The sequence below is a fragment of the Lathamus discolor genome, chromosome 1, assembly GCF_037157495.1.
Source record: "Lathamus discolor isolate bLatDis1 chromosome 1, bLatDis1.hap1, whole genome shotgun sequence".
NCBI lineage: Eukaryota > Metazoa > Chordata > Aves > Psittaciformes > Psittacidae > Lathamus > Lathamus discolor.
In genome coordinates this window covers 155520187-155540655 of record NC_088884.1, presented here as the reverse complement: position 1 = coordinate 155540655, position 20469 = coordinate 155520187, and the positions used below count along the sequence as shown (strand labels likewise).

The following is a 20469-nucleotide window of genomic DNA, read 5'->3' as shown; positions in this document are numbered from 1 at the left end:
TAATGAAAATGGATTATCAGGCACATTAAATAAAGCAAACTCCCATTTCTTCGATGCCTTGTAGCTGATATTTATTATGGAATCACAGAATAGCTAGGGTTGGAAAGGACCTTAAGATCATCCAGTTCCAACCCACCTGCCATGGGCAGGGACACCTCACACTAAACTGTGTCACCCAAGGCTCTGTCCAACCTGGCCTTGAACACCACCAGGAATGGAGCATTCACAACTTCCCTGGGCAACCCATTCCAGTGCCTTGCCACCCCTAAAGTAAAGAATTTCTTCCTTATATCCAATCTAAACTTCCCCTGTTCAAGTTTTAACCCGTTACCCCTTGTCCTGTCATTACAGTCCCTGATGAAGAGTCCCTCCCCAACACCCTTGTAGGTGCCCTTCACATACTGGAAGGCTGCTATGTGGTCTCCATGCAGCCTTCTCTTCTCCAGGCTGAATTATTTTGCTGCATTAGAACTTGTTAGGGGGGATGTTTTGGTGGATAGCACATTAGGACAGGATGTGGACCTCCAAGGTTCTGCCTTGGTTCACTCACACACTCCTTGTGTGGCCTCAGGGAAGCCTATGAGCCTGCTTCTGCAAATGGAGAATTAAACTTAATGCACTTTGGAGTCTTTTGAGCCTTGGAGATCACAGAAGGATGAGGGCAAGGAAAGTGCGCAGATAAAGAGCTGTCAAAGTTTGTCTCAGTAGGATTCCCATGGACAGTGTGGTGTGCAGGATCCAGCTCACTGCTCTGCAAAAAGGAGAGGTTTTGTCTGTGTGTTTGGAAATCACCGCAGTGTCAGTCATTTCCTCATTTCATCTGGCAAGTTAAAATATAGCAATACTTTAGAGGAACTAGGTGCAAAATAGGTTTGTGGCTGAAAGCCACAGGAAAGTGCCTCTGTGGACAGTCTCTTGCCTCCACAGATTATTGAAGTAACTGACCGGCATCAGAAATGAGTTGGGTCCTGTTTTGCTTGTTTTCTGATGAATAAAGGAGACATAATTTATTTACTTTGGTTTTGGTTTTCTTTTCTGTCTTTCATTTTCTAATTTTAGAAATGGGAAGAAGGTTGGGTTTTTCTGGAGGGTTCACTGGAGACTTCAGATCCTGCTTCTACATCTCAATCTGTATTTAATTTGAGAGAAATGGGGCAGAGCATCTTTAACAAAAGAAAGCTTATTTTCCCTCTGATGTTAAAAGGGTTTTAATGAAACAGATGCTAATTAGAAAAAAAAGTATGAGCTTCCAGGTTGCCAATGTTTGAAGGCCATACAGTTTCAGAGCAAACATACAGGTTGTTGAAAGCTGCACTAAACTGCACCTTTTATTCTTTTCAGGTGCTCAACAACACATAACTATGACCGGGACAGGAGATGGGGACACTGTGTTTTGCTGCCCAAAGACCATAGAGGTAAGGCAAGCTATTGCTGAGTTGCTCCAGGTACCTGGCTCCTACTTTTGCCACCTGCAGTAAGGAGGGACAGGGGACAGTGCCTTCGGTGCTACTTTTATTTGGTGTACACAGAGCAAGCCTTCACATTAAATGTTTCCAGGATCTCTCTGTGACTGTGCATAACCATCACATGAGATTCTGAATACCACACAGTCTTTAATTCACTTTCTGTTGACTAGCTTGAAATCATGGGGAGAAATTATGGTAACATCAACACAAATCTGAACTCTTGCTGGAGCTGAGCACAGAGGTGATCGTCTTCTCCTTCACAGACTGGATGTTCCTATTAGTTTTCCCTTCATTTAATCAGCTGCATTTTCTGTCTGACCAGTTAGTTTTTTAGAAGGTACAGGAACCTTTCACAGTTTGTACAACACACAGCCATCACTTCCAGCTCTGCTTCCGTGAGATCTCATGGTGAAGAGCAGACCTTCAAAACCAGACTTCCTTGGGCTTTGGGCTGTGTCAGAGAAGACAAGAGGACAGATGCATTCATTGCAGGAGTACTGAGGGACCATGCAAGGGTTACTTTGCTGAACAGTGCTACAACTTCATGTGGTCACCACACTCCAGTGCGACAATTACCTCATTGTGAAAGTCTGTCTAAAACAGGAAGCCAAGGTCTGTGGCAAGCTCTTGTTTCTATGTGAGTCACTTTCATTGACACGCTGGGTGAAAGCACCATGTCCCAAGCAGTTCAGTGAGGATCCTTGTCCTCAGGAGTGCCTTGATGGCTGATCTTTGCTTGTCTCTGTCTCCCCAGCTCCATGTTTCATGAGCTGGATGCTGGGGAATCTCATTTTATAAAGAACATATGCATCTAATTCGTACTTTATACAGTGACAGACCAGCATTGAAAAATCTGGTGTTGCATTGATCAGACTTGATGCCCCTGAGGTTTTTTTGGATCTTTGTCTAAATCCTGATCCTGTTCCTCTTTTTTTCATCTAACCACTTTCAAATGTGACCTATCTTCTCTCGTCTGTGGGATATAGAATCATAGAATCATGAAATAGGGTTGGAAAGGACCTTAAGATCATCTAGTTCCAAACCCCCTGCCATGGGCAGGGAAATATGACCAGGTGTCCTTAGATGTTCACTTCCCACTTTCAAACGAAGGACATTTTCCACCATCCCTTTGAAGGGAGTTTGCTGCCTGTCAGGAGTCTCACCGCCAAGCTGACTGTAATCTACCAGAGCGCTTGAAAAGCCAGCGTTAGCTGAATCATGCTGACAGTCTAAAATTAAGCAGTGCACAGCATCATCACTTTAAACTTAACAACTTTAAATTATTTTCCAGCTTGGCTTTAAAACAGATTAACAGTAGATCAGAGACAAATGACCTAACCCCCAAACAAGCAGCAATGTATGTGCCTTTGTAACGCAAGTATGTCAGACATGAACCTAGACTTTATAGACAGTTATGCTTGCAAGAGTCAGGCTCATGAATGCCCTCCCAGAGCTTAAAATGTTGGAAGCTCTAACTAATGACTACTTTAATCCTCCAGTACAACGCTGTCATGGTGGTGGCTGGCTTTTCCGTGACCTCTCCAAGCCTAGTGTTGCATTTCAGGGGTGCCTTGTGTTACCTCTGTCCCTCAATCTGCCCATCACCATTGCCCTGCCAGCCCCATGTGCAGCCACCTCCAGCCTTTTTGAGCTTGCTGTCTCGTTTTTGCCTATTACTCATCACAGTGTTGGATAGGGTGGCTTGCAACAAGAAAGGCACTGTGTCTGCCTGCCCCTTGCTGAGGCAAACAGGGTCAGTATCCTCTGTGAATATATTTTAATGTCAGCGAGGGTTACTGTTTTTTCTCCAGGAAAAAAAGGTTTTATGAGTTATATGAGTGAGAGAGGAAAGGGAAAAAAGGATGGGGTAGCTGAAAGAGATCACTGCTTGCTGATTCAAAGACAAGACTATTCCTGGAAGGTTTAATAATTTTGTAAAATTAAATTAAAGTTTTTTAGCTGTTAATTTATTTAGAAACACAAGTCTGCTTATATTTTTAAGCATGGTATTTGGTCTTGGAAAACGTTTAGCAGATCACCATCCAAGAGAAAAGATTTATGGGGAGGCTGAAAGGAAGGAACGGCATAATAGCTGAAGGGAATTTCAAGCAAATGGGAGGAAAGTTTGCCTGCTGGGGAAGATAGCTGGGAAAAAGAAGCAGTCAAACTGAATAATGCTGATCTTTAAAATGTAGAAAATATATGATTTTGTTTTGTAAAATAGAAAATCTTTGGGGCAATCTCAGCCACTTCGGTGATGCTTAAAAAAACAAGAAAAAAAATTTAATTTTGGGGGAGAAAGTATCCTCTGGTCATGAGAGATTGGTGAGGAGCATGTGAACTGGGGTGGGGAAGGAGCTGCTGGAAAGCAAAGGTTGAAGCACAAATTCTCTCCAGGCCAAGAGTACCATGTGTACGTGGGGAGTCAACTTGAAACCATTGGATCTGCTTACAAATCAATGTTAAGCAAGTGCTGGAGGCATTGATCCAGGAAATGCATCTGCCAAATTCAAGAGAAAGTTTAACCAAAAAGCCTTTAGCTTCAGGATGAAGTGAAGCTCAGGTAGGAAGGCTTTGCTGGAAGGAGATCTTACTGTGCAGAGTCAGAGCTTGCTGCATTGGCACCTGAAGCCCTTGTTCAACCCACCCCTAAAATCAGTGGGAGCTTTATCACTGCCTTCAGGGGGTATTTGTTTAGGCTCCCAGCTGATCCTCCACTCCTGCCCAAGAGATCCCTGTGGAGACTGTGTAGTAGCTGTCCAATGTGAGCCCCTTCATTCACATGGGCCAACTCGTCTGTGCATGTATGTACGTATATGCGTAAATGTGTAACGCCCCTGTGTGTGGGACTTCCAGATTTTGGGCACTCTGTTAGGACTACTGCTCTGAATGTCTGGAAATCTTGGGCAAATGGCCAAAACGCCAGAGAGGCCCAGAGTTCTGGCAGGAAAGTGCCAGACAGTGGGTATTTTAAGAGACATTTGGACTCATATGGAAAGAAGAAGTAGAGCAGTGTGGGCTGCATGGGCAAGAGGAAGAGGCATCATCCCAGAAGGGGCTCTGGGGAAGAGCAGTCCTGGTTTTGGGGAGAAGAGTGGCAGAAACAGAAAGTTTTTGTGGGAAGATATGGGTAGGAAGGGGAGACAAGAGTAGTGCTCATTCAGCAGGGCCTCAGAGAGGTGAGGCTGAAGTCAAGGTGATTGCTAGCAAGCATGGAGTCATGGAGTGCTTCACCCATGCGGGTGGGGAGATAATGCTGGGTGGTTTTGGGCTTTGGCAGAGCAGGCAGGGACTTGACACTCCCCAGTTAATGGATAGTTACAAGTGGGCAGGATTCCCTGCAGGGAACTGTGATGTGTCCATGTGCTTATGAGTAGAAGATGCTCCTGGACTTCAGGAAAGGTCGGAAGAGATGCAGAGCACCCCAGGGATGTCAGACGAGAGGGGTGGGTGGGATGTAGTGAGGACCCAACTGGGAAAGAAATAGAAGACTGGAAGTGCTTTTTGCAGATTTAATGGGGGTACAAAAAATTGCTAGAGCACCACTGTACCAGAATATGGTTTTGGAGACCAAGTCATGGTTTGCATGTGATGGGAATAGGAAATACAGGATTTTCCTTTGAGAAAACATTACACCACTGAAAGTTTCATAACTATCCAACAGCAGGAACAGCAGGAATGTCACTGCCTTTACTTGTTTACCCTTGATATTATCCCACAGTGAAACTACCAGTGAATACACCCAGACTTGCTATCAGATAGCAATTACACCACTCTGTTCTGAAGTAAATATTTTGATCCATGCAGGGGAGCCTCACATTTACACCATTGCAGCAGACTTCAGGCTGTATCTTCCATGCTTTGCTCCAACCCCATGTGTGTGCCTGTTCCTATATGTTGTATCCCATGCTTAAGTCCCACGCTCTACTGAAGCAGCACCTGGATTGAGTAACTCTGGAGTTGCCTTTGCAGAGTTTGGCTAGCATTAAAAAAGCATTTGAATGCAGGCAAGCTGCTGGGCCAGCTCTGCAGCAGGCATAAAACATGATGTTGGTTAACTTCAGGGCAGCTCCATCCCTCAGCACTGCCTGAAATCAGGAACATTGCCTGGCCAGCAAGACTCTTACGACTTTTGTATTGCATCTTGCCAAGTAAAGCTTCTATCACAGGAGTTAGAGAGTTTCCTGGCACATCCCCTTCTCTCCCACTATATTTTCCCATGAGTTAGAAATCCCTTAGAAAACAGAGATATACTAGGCTGATCCAGTTTAATCTTGCTTGGCCCGATTTACTTGGACATGCCCTTGTCTTGCTTTATTTTATTTCCCTTTGTTCCAGCTGTCCATTAGTTTTGGCATAATCCAAAAATCCATAGCAAATTCTTCTGTCGAGGGTTGTCCTTTGTGTAATTTGAAAGGGAGTTGCATGGCCCTGGTCATTGATGTTGAAGTGAGAAGCAAGCAGGGCAGTAACCCGGGCAGAGAGCGAGCTGCAGCCTTCCCTCCCCAGTGTAAAGGCACAGCTCCATCTTGTGGGCATTAGTCCCATCTTCTTCCTCACCACAGGCAGCTCTGGCAACTTCGTGCATGTCTCGACCTACCGCCTTCGGACAAGTTACTTTGGGGAGAAGGTTCAATTCAGTGATTTACTACATGGTTTTTGAAAGCTGAATAAATACAGCTGCTATACAGCTGGAAACGAACCCACTGTAAGTTGGTTGGATAAGCTTTGTTCTAAGTTAATGGTATTAAACCCACTGTGCATTGAATCAAATGGTTCATGGAACCAAGCTACCTGCTGCAACAAAGCATGGCTTATCTGGTACCTACTGACAGCAACTTCTTATGTGGCCTATCTAGATCACTGTGCAAACAACCCCTGCCAAAACGGAGGGACCTGCTCTCCTGCGCATGGCCATCGGAGGTACCACTGTACCTGTCCTGAGGAGTTCACAGGCGAGGACTGTCAGATGAGTAAGTATCTTCTTCCATGAGTATTACAACATGAAATGCAAGCAGTAAGTACAGCTTGTTAATGTTTGCTTAATGAAAAGGTAGTGCTGTTGTGATGGGAGAGACCACTGCAGCATGAATGTTTGTGTAGGTGGATTTCCAAATGATTCTGACAGATAATCCATTACTGACAGGACAGCTGAAAATAGCTTGATTATACAATCAAGAGAGACATTAAGCTGTGGGAAACACGAAGAGCCTCTTCCCCGCCCTTTTGCTGGTTTTAAGATTTAAATATCCCTAACATGCTTGGAAATTACTAATAATATCATCTAGTGTGTAGGGCAGAGAAACATGAAAAAGCAGCATAATTTCAGGTGATGCTTTTATCCTCTATGTATATACACACATGGTCTATCACGACTTTTCTTGTGATGTCAGCTTTGCACTTGGACAGCTTCAGGGTAGTAATTTTCAATGAGAGTTGGGCCAAAAAACTTTGTCTGGGTTATTTTTCCAGTTTCATGGTGATGCCATTCCCAATTTACTGTGTGTCAAGCAAGGAATTAGTCTTTTAAACTGAGGGGTTTCAGCTGTGCTTGCTGTGGTTTATTGAACGCTTTTCATAAAATCATTTAGGCTGGAAAAGGTCCTTCAGGTCATTGAGTCCAACTATTAATCTAACACAACCAAATCCACTACTAAACCCCATTCCCTGTAGCTTTAGACTTGTCTCCCAACAATAAGCAACGAAGCCCCTTTCAGTCCTGGTGATACACTGTCTGTAGAACAGCCCACGATCTCAGATGATGCAGTAAAGTAGGACAGACACAAGTATATACCACTGATTTGAGTTTTTGTGTTTGCTGAATGAACTTTAGAAGGACTTAAGTAATGGTGATGCTGTCATGCTGGTAGGGCTTTAGGAGAAACCTACCTCTGCCTTAAGGTCCTGGTGCTGCTGCTACGGTGTTTTAGTACCTTTACACTATGAAGGCTGGCTTGCTTAGAAGCACTGTCAACAAACATGTATCTGCTCAACAGAAGAAAAAAGAATGAGCAGGGAATGATGGAGGTTGTGGTGCCATTACTTGTGAGAAATAACTGCAGAAAGCTTGTGTTGTTTTTAAACTGTGTTTCAGAGAAATGTTTTGACAACAGTCTCTACGAGTTCTTTGATGTGGGCATGAGCTGGTCAAGAGTCCAACAAGGAGCTGTGGAGCAGTGCATGTGTGTGGATGGCCAGATTGAGTGCGGGAGCGCTGAACACAAAAGTAAGACGCTGTTACCTGTTATGGCTATTGGCCTGCTTGGAGTGGGGATAAAGGACAGTGAGGATTTCAAAGCTGAGCAGTGTTACACACATTAATACTGCTTTTGCAGTTCATGTACTCTCCCCGAAAGGGAACGTTTTAGCTTTTCTTTCCACGTGTGAGCAGTAATGCTGACCCAGGAAACCACTTTAATGTGTCCATTTTTATTTGAGCAAGCAATTATATGCATTAATGCATTATATTTAGGGATATATGTCAGTGTTTTCTTTGAGAGGGATGCAATCCTGATCTGCCTTACGTAAAAATATGCAACAGATTACATAGCTGAAATGACAAAATTTCTCCTCCAAACCGGTAACCTGTCTGAGAGTCACACCCTCTTCTACTCTTCCCTGCACGCCTACAATTGCTTCATATTGCTGTTTCACCTCTGGGTTTTCTTCCCAATCCTATCCCACTCCAGAGCTGCCAGCACGTAAACTCTACCGGCCTCCAGGATCCCACATGCCCTGCAATAGCCCCAAAGTCCCCATGATTTTTAGCCCAACATCCCCAGCGCTGGCTGGGTTGATGCTTATGTTATGAAGCCTCCTCCTTGTTTTGGGGCTGCGAGGTGCCCAGCTCAGCTGGCCAGATAGCTGCAGGGCATGCGCTTTGGGTTGTCACTTTCCTGATGAAACCAGCATAGCACCTCCCTTTAGGAAGGAGAGATTATGATAAGTAAACCATATGCCTCACCTATATATGTGCTCTGGTATGGCTATTGTGCTGTTCAGTCTGGCTGACTGTTAAGCTCCCAGGTAACTTACAGTACTAAGTAAGCTTCATTAAAGTCCTTTGAAATAGGTAGATCTTTTTATTTCCACCTTACGGAACTGGAAATTAAAGCACACAGAGTTGGTGGCTTTCTACAGGTCTTTACTAAGCTTTATTTAGGAGAGCAGCTGGCTTTTCTAGGGAGTCCATGGGAGACTTGGGAAATCTGATAGATCTGAATACGCCCCAGTCACAGATTCTAAATATTTAACTGAGCTCCCTACTAGATACATTACTATACATTTTAGTGCAGCTCCATGGCAAAGTTGGAATTGGCAGAACCCTCTGTACAGAAAGAAGTGCTAATGCCATCACCATCACCACCAGTAATAATAATCACCACCCCCATTTTACCTATTGTTCATTGATAATATTTTTCAATAGCTAGGCTGACATTATCCAATAAGAGTGAAAACAATGAGACAGACCTCAGTGGGAAGAAATCAGCAGTTTCCTTTATCTTACATCAGGTGTACGTCTGAGATGAGTAAAAACGGGAAAACTTCCCCAAAATGCACATGCATGGAGAAGGTGTACGAAAGTGAGTTAAAATGGACTGATTTTCCTTAATAGCTTGTACTTCGGTTTGACCATTCATTTCTGCTTGTAGATTGTGTTCATGATCCTTGCCTGAATGGTGGAGAATGTAAAATGGTTACCCTCAGTGGGAAAACAGTATGTGATTGCAAAGGAAATTTTGCAGGAAAGTATTGCAATATTGGTAAGTACAACAACCCACTGTTGGGCAGAGAATTTGGAGTTTTCATCTGAGTGGGTTTGGCCTGTGTGTTGTATTTTGCCTTTGCAGGCATTTCTTGTAGTAACTGAAGAGTCACACAGAACAAGTGATTAATGCAGTCCTCCAGCGTAAAACATAACACGCTCTTCACCACCAACACCCCGATGCTAAAAATATTTGTTCATGTCCTTGACTCCATGGAAAATTAAGCACAGAATTCTTAATCCAATTACTCATGCCCATAAAATAAGCCCATAGTTCCATTTTGCAGCATCAGTCTCAGAGCCGTACTCTACTGCAAATACTTCCTCACTCTATGCAACCCTTCATGAAGTAGGGATTTATACTCTGACAAAATCTGGCAGCTGACTATATTTGGTAGCACTAGATTATTGTGGAAAGTGAGTTATCTACTGCTTTAATATAACAGCACCTTTAGCCCAGTATAGTTTACCTAAAGATCTTTAATAGAACTGGTGGACCAAGGCAGGTTTTTTGATGCCTACATGTTAGTTTTGTGTTGTTTCTTATTAGACGTGACATAGTTTTTGTTATAGTTTTCGATATAGTTTTCCTCCAGAAGACTTAACTTTTCTCACTGCAGAGGTTAAATCTGCTTGTAAAGCTTAATTGCATGCTAAATCCTCAAGATATGCCAGTGGCTACTTTTCAAATGCAGCAGGTTTTGGGCATAAATTGCAATAGACTTTTAGTCACGTCGGTCTTTGATCCCATCAGCTTACTGGCAATGTCTTTCTGAGTATATAAATCCAGGGCTCATCAAAATTGAAGACAAGGTTCCCAGTAGCTATGTGGTCACCTAGCTGTTCTGAGTGGATGGTGGGGTGAAAAATCATGGCAATGAGCAATGGAATTGGCATCTGGTATTCTTTTTTTCTTATTCTGATAGTTGACATGCTGTAGCCAGCTATATAATCTCAGGAAAGAAATGATTTGGGATACCAGCAGTACACCTGGAATAACAAATAGCAGAACTGGCAAATTAAATGACATATGAACTGGTCTTGAACCTTCATTCTCAGGTACCAGATGAATTGTGCGAAATGGGCTTGTGATTCTTTTAAGTCCTTCAGAAGGAGCAATATTGTAGTGATATCTGGATTTTTGTGCTCTAGATGTCCTAGGGACACTTGTCCCAGGCTTTGTGAATGCTGCTGCATGGATGTGGGTGAGGGGCTGTGTGTGCATGACACACGTGAGACCTGGTGTCCTGGGGAGAACTGTGCGCTGCTCATCTTCGCATGAAACTGCTTTTCCAATTCCTATTTCGTTATCAGCTTCCTGCGCCCAAAATGTGCATAAACGTTCACCCAGCATGGCCTGGATTATAAATATCTGGGTGACAGTGTTATAGCTGTAATACTGGTTTCTGTCTGACTAGCTGAGAACAAGAAATAAGCAGGTGCTCTTTGATTACTTGAAAATAATCAAGCACACATTTGGTTTGCTAAACAAATGGCTCTAGATGCTTACAATCCATCTGCACTCAGCTGCCTAACACCCCCACACAAAACGGGAACTGGAGGATTGTGTGTATGTGTCAGGGCCTTGCAAATGAGTTTAAAAATGAAAAAAAGCCTCTTTGCCAGGATTTAGTAATTCTAAATTAACTCAGATGAATTGGTGCTGGAGTCTGTAGGCATGATGGCATCTTCACACTAGGGCCATGGCGTTCTGGTGCAAGCACCCGGAGCTTGTGCTCAGAGAGCACACAGAACTGATTTTGAAATATATATTGGATTAATTTTTTCTTCAAACCTTCAATTTGATGCTGTGAGCACAGCTGGCTTTTTTCTTTCTTTTGCTTTTTTACAGCCTTGTATAGTTTCCCTTGTCTAACAGGACTGAATTGTGAGGTTACCCTTTAGTCTGAATAGTTGATGCTTATAGTGCATGATACAGAGCAAGTTACAGTGTCTCCAAAATGTACTGTATTCTAAATTACTCATTTATAGAGGCAACCCAAATTGGGATGCAAAAAAAGTCTTTTTGGTTAAATAAAGAAAAATTCAATAAACAGTAAGTACCCTGAAATATTATTGGGCTGTGATGTTTGAGGTCTCCCTCATGTCCCCTGCCCTTGACTTCTACAAAGAATAACCAGTAGTCATGTGTTTCTAATGGAAAACCAGCTAATTTATCTTGACGTCACCCTCTCACCCCACCCCCAATATTAATAAATGAAATGCCATCCTGGGTCAGTTCTAAGTATTATTGTGACTGGCACTGGCAAAGCAGAGGACGACTGCTACTTTGTAGAGTCTACAGTAGGGTAATGTATGTAGCAGGAAATATCTAGGAATTCCTCTTCCGGGTTGAGGATTTTCTTAGCGGGTGGCTGGACCATCATATTTGATAGACCTTTACCTGTTTTCCATGAATTTGTCTAAACTCTTTAGAACTCCTTCATACTTTTCCCTTTCACAGCATGCCGTGTCAAGAAGTTCCAGAATTTAAATAGATGTGATGAGAAACAGTATTTTCTATTGTTAGCTTAAAACCTACTGCCTGGTAATTTCATTTCCCCCTCTGAACAGTGAGTAACAGAGAATAATCATAACTTTTGTGATTTTGCAGCTACCTATTTATCTGTCCATTGTTCCTTTTTTTGGGCTACAGGGTCCCTGTCAGTACTCAAAAATCATCTTTTCACCGATCTTAAAATTCTCTTGCAAACAATCATTATATATATATATATGTATATATATTGCCAAGCCATTATCATAATGACCATGCAGCTACTGGCAAATGATGAGCTGACTTAAAAAAAATATGGGAGGTGATAAAAGTAACATAGGAGATATCTATAAAAAAGGAGATTGATATACAAAAGACAGCTTCTAATATAGATTTCTATTCTTTGTGGTAACACATTATTTTCTAGCCCTTAAAGAAGCAACCTTCAGTACTAAAGAAAGAACTGCCATTTTAAAAGAAGTTCTAACAGAGTTTATATGCATAAGATTTCAGTACAGTTTCAAAGGAAATCAGATACACCACCAACAAATTTGTTCCCAAACAATGCCGTTTAAAATTGTTCAAAAATCCATTTCAAATTAAGTTTAATTCATAAAAATTGCCCTTAAATATGCACTTATTTTCAGGAACAGGGATTTTGTATTAAGAGAGTAGTTGCATTCATTTCAGAGGCAGAGATCTTGCTGATTGAGATCTGGATCCAGGCTTTAGGTGGAGATTCATAGTTATCCAACCATGAGTAGCCATAGTGGTCTCATTGTACAGAGATGTTACAAAAATGACCCAGACCTAGTCACTTCATCAGTGATAAATGTGGGGAAGAAGTGGTATCTCAGAAGGATGTGAGGGTGATATTTTATCTCTGGCATAAGCTGGTATAGGCAGGTGGAGTGGAGAGGGAATTTTCTGGGAGATGTTTAACTTCAGAAGTATTTAGCTTCATTGGAGGTGATAACTTGTGAAAAACAGTTATGAACATGTAAAATCACTTAGACATTTTATGTTTCATTGAACAGATAGGAGTCACGATAGAGATGCTGGGTGAATGCAGAGCACACAGAGCTAAAGGAAGAGGAGGAGCTATTTGGCTAGTGGACAGATAATTCATTATAATATGAACTTATGGAGACATTAAAGGGAATTGGAGGGTGAAGTAAGGAGTTGTAGATTTTTTATTAAAGGATTGGTGCTTTTAGGTTCCTGTGGTTGAAACCCCACCATTGCATCCACACTACTGGCCTTAGCTGATATGCAGGTGGAAACAAATCCAGGTTGGATGAAGCCTTGGGTGGGATGGCTTAGTGTGAGGTGTCCCTGCCCATGGCAGGGGGGTTGGAACTAGATGATCTTGAGGTCCTTTCCAACCCTAACTATCCCATGATTCTATATATTTTGCCCCATTTGCTGGGTAAAAGCACTTCCTTCTCCTTAACATTGCTTTGTTACAGGTTTTGTGTGTGGGGTGGCAGTAGATTTGGGAGTCTCATTTATGTTTTTAGGTTTATTCCTGATTTACTGAGGGGTATGTTAGTGGGGAATCTTCATTCTGTTTAATTAGTTCCAAAGCTTTTCCTGAAACGTTTAGTCTCTGTAGGTGGCTTGGTTGTGTTACTGTTGATCAGAGGAATAGTTGGTAGTCACATGTGAATAACTGAGGGGGGATTTAACGCTACTTATTGCAATGTTTTTTTAGCTTTCAACTGGATTTTTAGGGTCGAGAATTGCCTTAATCATGGAGTGGTACATTGCCTTTTATGGCTAGTTGGGGTTTATTTCTGGCCCATTTGTTGTGTTAGGACTCAGCAACAGTTCAGGATGTGTTCTTGTAGTACTATTTGTGAAAATAAGATAGCCATGTAATATTGTATTATATGTGATATTTATTATATGAAATATTTAGGTAGACATGTAACACAGTAAATGAGTGGAATAGATGAGTTATGGCAAATTTTGATGCTTTTCATGATTAAACTGAGCATGAAAAGAAAGCAGTGCATGGAAAACCTGCCTGGATTCGCGTCACTGTGGTTATGGTTTCCAGTAGAGGATAGATTTGGGAGCATTGGGAGGACTACACAGAGGATAATATTTTTCTACTTTTCTTCGGATTAAAGTTTAGGTAGCAATGATGTTTTTGCTAGTGTTCTGGTCATGATTAAGTATGAAGTTGTTTAAGTTATTTTTGAAAGCTCTTTATGTTTTCTAGTGTTTGAATTAGAGGGGTACCATAGCTTTAAAGAAAGTATGAGTTGGAATGCTAATTGTGGAAGGCTTATGGTTACATAAGGAGATGTGGTGTTGTATGTCAGAAATAGGTTGAAGATTTTTAGAAAAGGAAGATGACAGAATAGCTGAATATATAACTACATACGGGGAAAAAACCCTCTAGGCCAAATCTTTGGGGGTTAAACTGGGGGAGTTTGAGGTAATAAAAGAAGAGAAAAAGACAGCAAACCCACTCTTTTAGTGGTTGTTTTACTGAAATAGGGTGTTTGCAGTTTTCTACTAATGTAGGTACTTCAGTAAAGGAAATTCAGCTCTGGAGGCTGGAGGGAAAGTTTTAAGTCTTTTTCTTCTGAAGGAGACAAAAGAAGATAATGAGTCTTTGCTATTTGATTTGTTTACCAAGTTATCTATAATCTACTAGAATGCTTTTGGGTTAGTGTTTGATTCTTTGTTTTCTAGGATCCCAGAGGAAAAAACAAAGAAGAAATAGGGTGAGGTGTAATAACAAGGTCAGAGTCAGCAGACAGAAAAGCATCATTGCAATTTGATATGGCTTGGAGAGGCGATTATGTTTTTTGCTGGGGTAATGTTTCATGGGTCCTCTGGGAGTTTGCATGAGGGTAGGGCAAGGGTTAATGAGGCAAAGATAATTTAGAGAAAGCCTTGGGCACTGTTGCAGAAATAGTAGTGGTGGGTTGGATTTTCATCAGATTTTGAATTATTTCATAATAATTCAAATAGTGCTGAAGTTATATGGAGAAAAACTAGGTCTAGTAAACTATTACAATGATAAAAGGTAGGAGGGATTGGAAGATGAAGGAGTGAGGGAGCATGGCGTTATCAACTAAGAATCCACTTCTGATTCATTGCACCAAGTGTCAATATAGCTGATGGTGAACAGGAAACTAGCAGTAAACGTGGCTTTGCAAGAAGATAATTATAAGGAGTCATTTATGGAGGTGTGCAACACTGGAGAGGCTACTCTGATCTCCCAGGTTTCTTTATAGAGTTAGGAATCATAATACAAACTTTGGCTGATACAAAGAAAAACGCAAAAGTAGGAAGCACCATTTGCGTGGAGGATATGGATTAGTCATTTACATTTGACATCTTGGCAAATGTGGACTAGAGAAGAGAAAGCCACTGAGCTATACTGTTAGCAGTATGGCAAACAGCAAGGATTAACTCTGTAAGGGTTGAGTGACAAGGCAAATTCCAAGGAACTGTCAAAAATTCCTCGGACAGAGATAGCAACAGGTTCAAGACCAGCAAAGGACTTCTTTATTTTTACAAATAAATGTTTTTTCCAGATGTTGGTGGACACTAAGCTTTCCGTGTTGCCTTCTGTGTTTCTATAGTGGTGTGTTTTTTAGATAACAAGTCTTTGTTTTAATCCTACTATAAACTAACGCAATTAATATTAGCAGCTACTAATATGAAGAAGCTGCTTAGTACTTACTGTTATGATAGAATGCCTGACTTGGCAGCAGTGTTAGTCATTGGATGCTGGTCAATTCAAAACCATAAAGGTCTTTTTTTATTTGAGGCATGACAGTGGTGTCAGTTAATTATGTTTTATAGAGGGCACATCTCTTGAAATGTGAGGGCACTGACATCTCTTAATCCACACATCCCTATTCTGCTGTACAATTGTCAGTTAGGAAGGTGGCTGAAATCACAGTGTGGTAGAAATGGTTAAGCAGCTCAAGCAGCTCACAGGCTTTCAGCTCACCCCTTGGATTTATGCAAAAGTCTCCATTACGTTGTTTATCTCTCCCATTGCCTTTCTCCCACCAGCCCATGCTGGGTGCTTCATGTGCTTCAGAGACCCTTCTCATTACTGCCTCTCTATAGAGCAACTGCTCATCCTCCACCAAAATTAATTGCTATACAGCCTGTTTCGTTTCCTGTCTGGAGACTTATTGTGGGTCATACTCTTAACACATAAGGACCTACAGGTTTATTCAAAAGAATAAAAGCTTTCACTATGAATTACCCCAATACTCTTGGAATTCCTGTAAGGTAATCCATGTCAAAATAATATAGCACTGGGATTTGCTTGTTGCTGCTGGAATTTCTCTCCCCTACCGATTGGCAACCTATTTCCTAAATACATTACTCCTTTCAGCTCTATATACCTGCCTATTTGATTGCATATATGACTTGGCAATCATAACTATTGTGTGAGACTTGAAGATAACCAATAGAAAAATGAAATGGAAAAAGAGCCAGCGGTTCCTCTTATCTAAGATATTTCTTTTCTAAGATATAAGAAAATACTGTCAGATTTCGTAGAGTTCCAGGTTTAAAACTCTATATGGAGGAATTTAACTTACCCAGAAGGTAGATTTGTAGCTTAACTTTTGTAAGAAACATGAATCTCTTAATTTTTACCTCAGATGATTTAAGTACTTGCAAGTACAAATGTAGAAAGTTATTTTGAAGAAGAAATATATTAAAAATATTCTAGTTTCAGTGAATGGAGTGTGCTATCCTTATGTTAGGATGCAACTTAGGGAGACCTTTTGTGCTATATAAATCGCTTTATTTTCACAGTCTGAAATCTGTTCTTATTTTATATGGTTAATTTCTATTAAATTTAATTCATTACAAATGGATGCCATTTTTTCCACATTTCTGCCTATTTTCTGGCTCTGGCAGACTGTTTATGTGTTTCACAATCGGGCTACATTGTCAGCAGGGATTTGTTTCAGTGTTAGGCGCTGTCAGTCCAGAGGTTTTATTGTGATTCAAAAAACCAGGAGGCAGCACCGCTATTTGAATCAATTATTTGTTCTAAGTTAGTGACATGCATTATCTCCTGTTGTAGTAAATCGTAAGCCCAAACAGGGATTTTGAAATCTAGATAAACATAGATGTATTACAGAATTATATAGAAATATAGGTAAATAGATATATAGCTTCCTTTATTCTTCAGTTGTGGTTTATGTTCATTAATTCTCACACCCTGAAAGCTACAGTACATGCTGCTATTCTTGCTTTCACAGATGTGCATTAGTGCCTGAAAATTTGAGGTAATTTGTTTCAAACCAGGAACAGTCCAGTCCTGGGCTGCTGTCATGCAATCTCCTGGCTCTGCTCGTTTAGACTACATATATCCATCATCAAGGAGTGAAAGAGATGGCAAATGCTTTCTTCAGTGCAGCCAGTGCACACCTGGCCACCTTCCTAGATCTTTGCAGAGATTTTCAGTGGCAAAGAGAGCCAATGAAAGATAAACCAAATCTTCCTTGGGGTGCAGTGCTAGGTTAATGTGTATGTCCTTTAAAGCTCTCTGTGTGGTTTGTTTCATTGTGCCTAGGAATATTTACCTTATTGCTTTTGGAACACCTGGGGTTTTTCAGTGTTTTATCTGATGGAGTGTAATGCCTGTAATAGCAATCTCTACGAATTTTGGAGACTACCTCTGTCATGTATTTATTGCCAGCTCAGACTAGTGGTTAGCTGCCCTTGCAGCAGAAGAAAATGCAGCTCTCTGAAATCAAAGAGTTTTACTCCTTTAATCTGTGAGGGGATCTCATGTCTACTCAGGAAAGGAGATAGGGAACTTCTAGGTGAACCAAAAAAAATTATAGACTCAATGATCCAAAAGACAGGCATCTAATGGGTCAGCTCATGCAGGAAGGAAACTTACACCCTTGCAAATGATGCCTTGGAGAACAAGACATCCTGCAATGCTGAGGCAATGTAAGCAGTAAACAATGCAAAGGCATAATATTTCATCGCTTATAGCTATTCATTTTCACTGTTAAAAGATGAAACAGGATTAGGTGGAAATATACATGGATAGATGTATAAGAAAGGCCTGAGAGACATACAAACGCTGTCTGGCAAACCAGCTGCTATCTAGTGAGTGCTTTCTCTGACCAGAGCAGGGGATGTAGGGCAAGCACTCAAGCCTTTGACTCTGGAGCTTCCTGTGGCACTACAACAAGACTGGGCATGTGCTCCAGGAAAAGCTCTGGATTAAGGATGTTCTCCGAATTCCACCAAGGTTTTGTTTTAGTTCATGATTTTCTAAAGAATTCTTCCATTGGATAATTGATAATTGAGACACTGGAGAAGATCTTTTGTAAAGCCGATACTAAGCAGAAGCTTACATCAGCTGGTATAGAGCAATACAAAAACCCAAATTAACATTGTATTTAATAAAAACATAACAGGATGTTCGGGGATAAAACAAGGCATTACTGAATGAAAGAGTTATTTAAAACTATTCCATCCCAGGATTAGAACCATAAGGGGAAATATGTATTTTTATTAACAGAATGAAACAGCTTATCTGGAGAGAAAATACAGTCAAAGCTCAAAAATATTAGCAGAATTGCCGATGAGATGTTTTGGAGAAAAGAAAATCTAAAAGAGACATCGTTTTCTACAGAAAGGTTTCCAAAAGAAACTCCCCAAAATGTTCAAGTATATAACTACAGAACTTTGGAGCAAGATCTGCTGACAAAAAGTCCTGTGAAGTGTTCTCAGGAAGTTAGTAATTAGAACTGGTTGGATAACTGCTATTTCAGGTTGCTTTTAATATTAAGACCTGAAATTGCTTTTTACTGAAAAATGAAAAGGCAAAGGATTGGTGTGACATGCAGATAAAATATGCCATCCCAACACAACGAAAATGTTTTATGTGAACTATTTAAAACTTTTGGATTTTAAAATTATTTCTAGTTTTAATTTTTTTTCTCCCCCCCCCTTTTTTTTTTTCCTGAGAAGAAATGAACAGTGGTGATAGTGACATAGGTCTGCAGATTAACTCGAATCTGCGTTTGCATCAAAACTTTCATCATCTGAAAGTTTAGGTTATTTCTACTCAACACAGTTGTTGGCAGTACCAGAGGGAAGCAAATGAACAGCAAAAATACATATATTATGCTGCCCATTCCTTTCTTCCACATAGGAAAATAAATATGTTTCAGAGTTAGGAGAAGTTGCACCAGCTATAAAGGATTGGGAAAGAACAGTTCCCAGTCAGAGCAATCCCTCAAGAACTGCTGAAAGCAGACCACCTACACATCATTTCTGACAAAGAGGGAAAAAGAGATTTTTTCAGTGCTGCAGCATTAAAAAAAAAGAGTATTAGAAGCAAAAGATCTGTACGGCTGAATTAGTTGCAGAGATTCTTTTGGAAAACTGTTTCTACTGAACTATGGGTGATCTATTCAGCTTTGCATATACTTCTCAATGGTCTTAGATGCATCCAATGCCTTTCAATGAGTGGTGATGTGGATACTGTGTTGATACTGTAAACCAGTCAAATACAGCTTGCTGGAGTGAAGAATAGATCAATAGAAAGCTACTAACAAAACAACTGTATTAACTTAGATGCTTCTCCACAAGATACGAGTTTAAGTCACTTTACTCCTCTGCCCCAAATATTCCTTATAAAACTGAAAAGAAAAAAGAACTGTCTGAGAGGTATTACTGTTCCTCTCAACAAGTGCAACATGTAATCTAAACTTCTTAGTTACAGAAGGAGAACATGAGGGATGATGTAAAAAGCGGCCAAATTCTTCCAGCTAAAATCTTCTGGCAGCTAAAATCTTCTGGCAGCTTTAGCAATGACTGGCAGACCTGATAAAGCAGAAATGTATTGGATTTTAAGCCTAACAAGGATGAGCACTTGTAAACACCATTTACAAGATGTCCAAACCATGGGTATTGTGGAATATGGCCCTGGTTCTGCACTGAAACACTATTTCTTGTTTCATCTTTGTAAAAGTAGTCAACTCTAAATTATTTCTGAATGTAATAAATACAGTACAAATAAAAATAGCACCTGGCACTTCCACAGATAATTGAAAGAATTTAGCATACAGCATGATAATGGTATTTTTATGACACTCTTTCAGGCAAACAAAGTGGCATAACTTGCAACTTGCCCAGAAAATAAATGGTAGGGTTGCCAAGAAATGGTTACTATCGCTAGGGATACAAATGATAGACAAATTATTTTCTGGGAACTCCTAGATTATGGTTGCTAAAATATGAGTTTGATGTAATGTTATATTCACAGTTACTGAAATAAAAAGAATTTGATTCAGGGTGCAAGTGGGAGAAAATGCTCTCTCATCATCTCACAAGTGTCTGGAGGCCAAGCAATAAAGCAAATTTTGCCACTTATTTGTATGCTATCTCACAGGGAAAGACTTGCACCAAACTTCTTGACATCTAGGTCCCAAATAGGACCTCCTCCTATGCTTTCTTGTGATTTTGAGGTCTGTTGGTACACTAATTACTTTGAAAAATAATTGACATCAGCAGTTCAGTGCTGTGATTCACTATTTTAATGCCAGTTCTATGCCCCAGTTCGTGTCTCCTTGTTCTGTCAAAGTAAAGAGATCTTTGGCAAGAGCTGTCCACACTCTGTAGTGCGGTAGATCATCCTCACAGTGTGTTTTTCAACAGTCAGGCAATATCATGATGTTATATATTTAAGCATGTTTATAAGTTTAGAAGATTCCACCAGTCTT

General features: G+C 40.7%; 1 protein-coding gene across 1 annotated transcript in view; it reads left to right on the top strand.

The window, feature by feature from the left end:
* HGFAC (HGF activator) overlaps positions 1–20469 on the top strand; it is a 43930-nt gene that overhangs the window by 8717 nt on the left and 14744 nt on the right. Inside the window, exons 4-7 of the mRNA XM_065660191.1 lie at positions 1342–1415; positions 6326–6439; positions 7561–7692; positions 9119–9229. Coding sequence (XP_065516263.1) covers positions 1342–1415; positions 6326–6439; positions 7561–7692; positions 9119–9229 — 431 coding nt within the window. The remainder of the gene's footprint in view (positions 1–1341; positions 1416–6325; positions 6440–7560; positions 7693–9118; positions 9230–20469) is intronic.